Source organism: Haliotis cracherodii, unplaced genomic scaffold (genome assembly GCF_022045235.1).
Source record: "Haliotis cracherodii isolate W230 unplaced genomic scaffold, xgHalCrac1.p SCAF_10, whole genome shotgun sequence".
In the NCBI taxonomy this organism is placed as follows: domain Eukaryota; kingdom Metazoa; phylum Mollusca; class Gastropoda; order Lepetellida; family Haliotidae; genus Haliotis; species Haliotis cracherodii.
The window spans coordinates 38,313,931-38,323,422 of NW_027266265.1; the positions used below are offsets into that span (position 1 = coordinate 38,313,931).

General features: G+C 40.4%; 1 protein-coding gene across 4 annotated transcripts in view; it reads left to right on the plus strand.

The window, feature by feature from the left end:
• The window catches only part of LOC139454358 (protein naked cuticle homolog 2-like), a 115,226-nt gene extending 107,452 nt beyond the window's left edge, over positions 1 to 7,774 (plus strand). For all 4 annotated transcript variants that reach the window (XM_071235999.1, XM_071236000.1, XM_071236002.1 and 1 more), the window contains one exon: positions 4,868 to 7,774. In XM_071235999.1, the coding sequence (XP_071092100.1) occupies positions 4,868 to 5,516 (649 nt within the window). In that variant the 3' untranslated portion in view covers positions 5,517 to 7,774. The remainder of the gene's footprint in view (positions 1 to 4,867) is intronic.
• The last annotated feature ends 1,718 nt before the right edge of the window (positions 7,775 to 9,492 follow it).

The following is a 9,492-nucleotide window of genomic DNA, read 5'->3' on the forward strand; positions in this document are numbered from 1 at the left end:
TTAATCATCTTGGGTATGCCACAAAGGGTATGTATTTTGGGTAGGATCATATCTAACTTGTGGAGCAAGCATGATTGTGGAGATATGTAGCATTTGTGTCATAGAGTTCAGTATGAATCACCATTCTCCATGGTTACGTTAAATCAAGCCACATAGTCACACGATCTGTGATGAATGTCGGTCACACGATCTGTGATGAATGTCGGTCACACGATCTCTTATGGGTGACAGACTAAGACTCGAAGAATTACATAAGTAACGATTGTGTGGATGATAGGTGATCAGATTGTGATCAGATTGTGATCAGATATGCCACACAGGTAACATGATGAGTGAGAGGTGTTGGCAAGACACAATGCCAGTAGTCAGAGAACTCTCATGTCGTCTCGGTCACCTGATTTCTGATCCCTAGGGATGGGTACTAAAACTAAACCTAGCTGTCTTCAGTCAGGGAGATTACGTTCGTCTGCTCAGCTTGCCAACTTGGAACTAGAAGTTCATTATAGATCTTGACTATTGTGGATATATGGAGGTACAGTTTTCTTCCTTAGTTCTACTTATAATATGTATGATGTCTTTTTTTTCTATTCTAACTACTGTGTTAGTAAGGAGATAACTGATAGTTTCTTTGGGTTTTCTTTTTGTTTAACGCCGCACTCAGCAATATTCCAGCTATATGACGACAATCTGTTAATAATCAAGTCTGGATCAGACAATCCAGTGATTGACATGAACATTGATACACGCATTTGGGTGAATCAGAGTGATCCTGTATAACCATCAGTGGGGTGGTGAGGTAGCCAAGTGGTTAAAGCATTCACTCATCACACCAATGTTCTGGGTTTGATTCCCGACAGAGGCACAATGCATTGAGCTCATTTCCCTGCCAAGATGTTGCTGGAATATTGATGAAAGCAAGGATAACCTCAACTCCCTCACTTAAGTCCTTGTCGATATTCAGACAAATTTCCTTATTTATCGGTACCATAGATTTATCAATGTCCATTCGCAGGGTTAGGGATATTGTCAATATTTAACCTGACACTGATTGTCACCATTCCGAAACTTAAACTCAAACTCACTCACTCCCCCATGTGTTGTCCCACCAGCAGCATGTATTTAGTCTACAACATGTGGTAGATGATCAGCTATTTACAGTGTTGCCACCAAGGAAAGATCACCCTTGTAAAGGCTACTTGAGTTATCGCCCCTTCCCCCAGATGTGTATTTTAGTCCATATCATCAGTAGTAACCTTTGTCTGTGGTATCCCTGTCTGACCACTAGAAAGGTCAGGAAGTGGTAGTCTTTACCCTTATTCTAATTGTCTGCTGTGTCCATCTTTATATTGACTTTATTTATGTTACTTTATCACTACTATTGAGGAGTATAAGCCAGGTGATACATATTGCCAGTTCATTGAATTTAATTATTCAAACACCCAAATCATACTACAACAAAAAGAGCTAGTTGGTCACCTGTCTTAAAATAATCAGTAATTATATAAAAGTTACATATCAACAAATTTAAGTTATAAATCTACAAACACACAGGCTAAACTAGAGTGATTAATAACATTAGAAGCTTATGTAGCATAGGCTAGTCAACTCAAGATATATTTGTCTCTTGGAAATAAACTACAATCTAGACCAGCTAATACGAAAGGTATTCAGTGGACTGATGCAGAGTGTTAGGTTCATTGTTGGGCCTCGTTGTTTGGTCTTGTTAGTGTGGCTAGACATTGCCGCAGCTGAGGGAGGGCTAACGAACTCCCCTCATTAGACAGTGCTGCTAATGAGGCAGATGCTGTTACAGCCGCTGTCACACTAACCCTGCGAGGATTGCTGGTGGAGCAGGGCAGATGAGGCTGTGATGTAATCAGGCTAAAGAACAGGCAATTTCTAGGATGATAGGCACAGCATTGATTTTAGTTTGGGTTGAACTTGAAAATTAAAATCTAATCATGCGATTTTATCAGTTGAGGAGTGAACTTTAATTCAGACACATTTCCTTCACTATTAATACCATAGATTTATCGATACTCATTTGCAGGGTATGAATATTCATAGAAAGTAGTGTGATTGTTACGCAATGAAATTTATCCTTAATATTCTATATAGCATGCAAAAATGGTAATTATTTATTGAACCTTAAAAGTGCAAACATGAGGATTTGTATTTAAGAGTAATAGAGGGCAAAAATATCTTGGCACATTGAAGATGGTTTAATGCGCCAAGGCTAAGTTAAGTAATCCTAATTGATTGTTTATGTTTATGTGATGTAATGGCATAGCATATGGAATATGTGTGTAGCTTCAGCCATGTGTTATGACACGTGTCACACATCCATATGGTGAGGACATGTATGCAGGCTTATATCACATATGTTTCTGTGTGATAATGTCTGTATCACATGTCTGCTCATGCAGTTGTTCTTACATCCTCGTTCCATCTGTTATAAGATACACAGAACAATGTGCTGATGCAATCACTATACACATAACTATCCTCAGTCAGTGTATTAAGGCAGGAAGGCTTTGCCTGTATATCTCTCTGGGCTGCTGGCTTTGTTTTGTCTAGGTGGCAGCAATGGTATGTCCGACTGGCAGACACCTATCTCATCTGGCAGACATTAGTCATTAGAGTCAGTGTCCAGTTGGCACTAACCTTTGGTCAAACTTATTGGTTTTGTAGTGAAATACGAGCTATGGTATATCTTACCAGGGGGTGTTGTTGTGACATACGAGCTATATTGGACCAGCGGAATGCAGCTATATCTGACCCGGTGAATGCAGAGAGAGCTATGGTATATCTTAGAAGGGGGTGTTGTTATATCTGACCAGGGGAATGCAGTTATATCTGACCAGCGGAATGCAGTTATATCTGACCAGGGGAATGCGGAGACGGTACTGGTAATGGTGGGGATGTTGTTGCCACATCTTGAGATGAGGGATGGGTGTGGTGATGAGGGCGACGTCGGGTAGAAATTAGTCCTATACTGGAACAGTAGTAAAGAGGATCAGATAGCCGACACAGATCGGGTGACATTTCAACATGTTTACAATATTTGATTATGTCTTTAATTTTATTTGAATGAGAGTCTGAATTTATTTAAGGCGGGCTAATTTAATTTACTGTTTTACAAGTTTTCTTTCTCAACATGGCAAAATGCAGGAAACAGAATAATAGAATAATATATGTTTGTCAGGGTTAGATGTATGCTTAAATATAAGAAATAGAAGATTATATTTGTTTTATTTTATAAATCAAAATATACGTGTATAGCTTGTCTGAAAACAGGAAATCAAATTTATGTGGCTTTATTTTGAAAATATTGTCTCAAGAAAAGAAATATTTGTGTGATAAACTAAATCAGTATATTACAGTTGTATCAATATTTGGAAATCATGTTGCTGATGAAGGTAGAAATGTACTGTTTACTGACAACAGACTCGAACATTGATCAGATAAGACAGATTGAAACTATGGTTCAAATTATAACATTTCCTGTGGTTAAGGAAACATGTTTAGGGAAGAATCATCAGGTATGCAACCCCTAGGGTACAGATTTGTTGATCAAAGACAGGAGGGTCAGGGGCAAGCATTACACAGTAGGGAGTTGCATGTGGAGGATGTTGGAATGTTGTCCGTGGGGGAGGGATGGCAGGGGAGTGTATATTCCGGGGAGGGGAGGGGGTAGGTATGAAGGGGACAAATGGGAGAGGGTTGTCGGGGTGGGGTAGGGAGGGCAGGGGAGTGTATTTTCCGGGGAAGGGGTAGGTATGAAGGGGACAGATCGGAGAGGGTTGGCGGGGTGGGGTAGGGATGACAGGGGAGTGTATATTTCAGGGATGGGGGGTAGGTATGAATGGGACAGAATGGAGAGGCTTGTCGGGGTAGGGTAGGGATGACAGGGGAGTGTATATTCTGGGGAGGGGAGGGGGTTGATATGAAGGGGACAGATCGGAGAGGGTTGTCGGGGTAGGGTAGGGATGACAGGGGAGTGTATATTCCGGGGGTATGGGATGGTATGAAGGGGACAGATGGGAGTAAGGTTGTTAGTGGGGGTGGGTTGTGTGGGGGTGTAGGATGGCCTGTAGGGGAGGGGTGGGAATAAGTTGCTCAGGGAGAGGGGAGGGGATGATCTCTCATACAGACCCTTGAATAAATAACTGTAAACTCAAAACAAGTTAAGTCTTTGGCAAGTCTATGAAATCTTTTATTACAGAACACAATGTTCTAGTCTAGATTTCATCTGTCTCTTTTCTATCATATATTAAAAGACAATTTGAAAACATCAACTTGAAATATTTCTTTTCTGAGACTAAATGTAAATCTAGGGATGGGGATGCAGTGAAGAATAGAGTTGGAGAAGGGGGAGATAGTTGAGGGGGGTGGGGGGACAGGTTGGGATGTATGCTCAGCATGGCCTGTGATGCCTAATGAGCATTCCTGTGTCTGCTCCTACCACTGCTACACACTTGGTGGCCGAGGGAGAGAGTTCAGGCCAGTGTTGTTGATGAGCTCAGGATGTTACTGTTCCTCTTCACTGACAGCCTGCACTTGTCCAAGTCTGCTGCCATCAGGAGATAGGTCTTTCTAGTCAGTCAGACTTCCTCACTTCTGACAGACAGGTCACACAGTTCTAGACTCTGATATCTTCACTTGTTGGCGCTGTTTTCGCTCATTTCTCTGAACAGGCATCCGACTTCAGGATGCTGGTGTAATAACTCACTGAGGATGAGATCCTTGTACGTATATAGTTTTGGGTACTTTTGCAAATGAGTTAATCTTTTTAATGCTGCATCTTGTTTCTTCTTTTAGTCTTTGTTTGCTGATATGATGTTAAAATATTGTTGTTGTTTTTCAGACGTCACCATAGCGACTGTCGCAACATGATGGATCATCAGCACCATCACAAGCGTCGTCATAGAAACCATTGCTCACACGAAGATCGGCCAAAAGAGAGTCAGGACCGAAGGAACTACTACCTTGACCTTGCTGGGGTGGAGAACAATACGTCAAAGTTTCAGAATAATCCTACTGTGCCCACAGCAGGATCGGGTTTTGTGCAAACTGGCCACCACAGGTCAAGGTCACACGATGTGACCAAAAAATTTGACAATGTGAAAAGAGAATCAGAACGTTTAGCGAAACATTTAGAAGGTTCAAAACCAGACCACCCAAGGTCGAGGTCATTTGACCCCCAGGAAACAACGGCTGTATGTTCCCCAAAAGGACATTCGAAAAACCCCTCGTCCCCTCACAAGCACAGCAGCAAGTTCCGACCAGTGAGTTTACCAGCACATGTGCCCGCCACTGTGTCGCCACACTACCATCGGCGCCATCGGCACAGAGAGAAGGATCATGGACTAGCAATGCAACAAGTCGCAGAGTGGATTGAGCGGGAACATGCATGGGAGATGGAGGGAGAGCATGTGATGGTGCAGCGTCATGAACATCACCACATACATGAGCATCACCACCATCATCACTACCATCACTATTATGAAGCATGACAACCAACCCGCCCACGGAAGAGCACATGCAACAGACTCAGCAAGAATAAATATTTATTTTTTTTGTGCATTTAAGCACTGCCATATTGGCCAGTGAGATCTTTGAAATGAGATCACATGCATTTCTTACTACTTTTCGCCACAATGCAACCATTGAGTCTCTGTACAAAAACACTCTGCCAGTCCTCAGTAGGGCAACATGAAATCCCATGATGCATTTGTAAAGTGACATCACTTCCTGTCTGGAACAGGGAAGACTTTTTGTGTTGTCTTTATGAAGTGGGTTACTGCCTTCTTGATTCTGATTGGCCGAAAGTGACCTTGACTTTGGCCACTGCTTGTGTTCTGGACATGAGCAGAATGGCTCAATCTACCTCTTGCAAGATTATGTTTCTATTCTCGTTTGCTATCATTCACGCCAGTTGTACAGAAACCGGACTTGTGAATATTGTATATTATGTATGTAGTCTATATTTATGCACTTGACTTCAGTATCAACTATACCTCGGCCTATTGCTAGTCAGGGTGTATATTTTCGGCCGAGATCGTTATTGGACAAAATGTTGTGTGAAAAATGTGCATGTACAAAGGACTGGATATTTGTGCAGCCAATCCCTGGACGATACATTGTGAACTGTTGTAGACTAATTACAAAGGTTCTGAGGGAAATCCAATTTTGTTGATTCATTTTCAACAGGTGTAGATTGCTTTCTGAGTCTGAGACGGTTTTCCTGCAAGTTTGATCATTTTGTTAAGATAAAATTTATTTATGATATTTGATGAACTTGTTTACTGCTGTTCATTAATGGTTTTCAAGGCATAATCCAAATTGTTGTGTAATCGTTTAGAAATACACCTTTCCATATTGGAAACGTCATGAGGTTATATTTGTTATAGAGTATGTTCACGCAAGCTGAAGAAATGTCCAGTAATTGGATTGTGAAGTCGGTTTTAATCTCAAGAGGCCAGTCTTTTGTTGTCCCAGTGATAACAAAGTTGTAATGAACTGAGATTCACAGAATAACAACTACAACCCGTTGTGAGCTTTATGAAAGTCATATTTCTGCTATTTTCACAAATGTTACATCACCTTTGCTTTCTGGATGTAGACTGTTCAGACCCCTGTATAATATTGGGCCGCATCTAATTATTGTGTTTTCATCATTTTCTTCATTAATTTAATCAGTTTCATATTTCCAAGGTAACAAACACATTGTGTGAATGCTGTACTTCACTGTAACATTTGAAACTGACCTATACCAGCCTCCTACTGTAGATGCATGTGTTGGAGATGAGATTATTTAAGTGACTATTTGAGAATTCCTGCTCAAAATTGTGTTGTCTTTGTATCAGAAAACTGACTACATTCAACAGGAATAAAAACAGGCCAACCGAAACACTGTAATTTCCCAACAAGCCCACTTTTGAATTCTCTTATTGAACTCATTTTTTCTAATTCAAGTTAATCTAGGCAGAAATGCTATGGCTCGAAACGAACATTGAAAACATTTCCTCAGACATAGATGAGAAATTATCTTGATTGTTATTTAGTTTTCACACATTTTTTGTCTCATCTGACAATCTGTAACAATGGTCCTGATTGGCTGACCACTAAGTGAATAACTAGAGTGCTCTTTTTCGGTTGGCTGTTGTTATGCCTGATCTATATAGTGATTTTTCTGCCTGGTTTGAAAGGTACGTGTTTTGATGCTTAAATATTGGTTCCAGACAGTCTGGTTGTAAGCACAGGATGTCGTTCTGTGTGTTGGTGCGGGGTTCTCCATCATCAGCTCTAAGTGTACTCTTATTAATACTTTAAAGAAATTCAAATTATTATCCTTCCATTCTGGCCACAATAACAGAATAGAGCCTGACATATTTTGAAATACAAGGACTAATTAATCAGTCTTATATAAATTTTGAGATGGTTTTACTAAGCATGAGAAAAAGCCTCTGTTCATATTTTAGTTCATAATTGTAAAACACACACCTGAAATTGTGTATTTTCAATATTTTGTAAATTATTTTTCTTGAATCTTTTGGGGGTAACTGATAGAAATATCAGGTTGTGTTGAGGAATTACTCATTTCTGAGAGCTATCAATTTACCTGTGTAATGATGTAGGAGTTTGTTGCTGCTCATGGTATAGAATTGATGATGGAATACAGGTGAGTGAGAGGCATCTCCCAGGTTTGTGTACTGCAGACTGTTTATACTACCCTTGTACTCACAATCTACCAGAAAAAATAAAAGGTTTTGTTGACATCCAATTCTGTGTTTACTTTGATAAATGTGACAAATGCGAGTATGTATGCTGGACAAAACCTACAATCAAAATACCTACCACGGTTCTCAACTTTCTGTATGACAAAGCCAGAAGTCCTTGAAACAGGACAGCAGCATCATGACTGTAGTTCTTGTCAGGAAAGGTGCGGTCGGGTAGCCTAGTGGTTAAAGCGTTAGCTCGTCACGCCGAAGACCCGGGTTCGATTCCAACATGGGTGCAATGTGTGAAGTCCGTTTCTGGTGTCCCCCGCCGTGATATTGCTGGAATATTGCTAAAAGCGGCGTTAAACAATACTCACTCACTCACTCTTGTCAGGAAGTAACTAATGTGTTCGCTTGTCATGATGAAGACCCGGTTTTGAACCCCCACATGGGTCCAATGTGTGAAGCCCATTTCTGGAATATTGCTAAAAGTGGCATAAAACAATACTCACTCACTCAGGATACAGATTAAGGCTAATTGTCACAAGACTTGGATGTATTGTATAACTTAGATATACATCAGGATATGTATTAGGGCAACTGTAACTATACATCTGTTTATCATATTTATCATACAATGTGGTCACGATATGGCGGAAATATGTCAAGCATTAACTCACTCACTCAATATCATACAATGGGTAGGATAAAGCCAATGGATAAAAACGATATCCGTTGGAGTCATATGCTGATAAAGATTCAAATATCAAAGGTCAAGTAGGAACTACTTTCAGTGTTTATAAACAAACATGGCGTCGCCCTGGTCATTTGGCGATCGAGTCAGAACCATCGGGAATGTGACTAAACATTAAATTACAGGGATAATTGCTATCATTATCAAAAGAACAGTCTAATATACTGACAGCACCATACCCGTGCTCGTGGGTTTCACCGAAGTGGTAAACGTCTTAGACCTGCATCACTTCGGGCTTTCCTCCCACATTAAGCAGACACGCTGTGATATAACTGGAATACTGTTAAAAGCGGCGTTTAACCCAACTCACTCACTCACTCTAATATACTGAAAAGCATAACTGTGTAACTGGCAAAGGCATTTTATAAGTTTTGGCAACTTTGGAGATATAAATTTCCAAACAACTTTGCGAGGGCACTAGGCCTAGCCAAGAGGGATCAGTAGCCATATCTGTGCCTTTAGACCTCTGTGGCTTGAAACCTTTTCCACAAATTAAAAAGGTTGAACATACATCAGGATTCGTATTAGGGCAACTGTCACTTTACATGGACGTATTGTATGAAATGAGATATATATCATGATACTGATTAGGGCAACTGTCACTATACATGGACATATTGTATTACTCAGATATGCATCAGGATACTGATTAGGGCAACTGTCACTATACATGGACATATTGTATAACTCAGATATGCATCGGGATACTGATTAGGGCAACTGTCACTATACATGGACGTATTGTATAACTCAGATATGCATCGGGATACTGATTAGGGCAACTGTCACTATACATGGACGTATTGTATAACTCAGATATGCATCGGGATACTGATTAGGGCAACTGTCACTATACATGGACGTATTGTATAACTCAGATATGCATCGGGATACTGATTAGGGCAACTCTCACTATACATGGATGTATTGTGTAACTCGGATATACATCGTGATACTGATTAGGGCAACTGTCACTATACATGGACGTATTGTATAACTCAGATATACATCGAC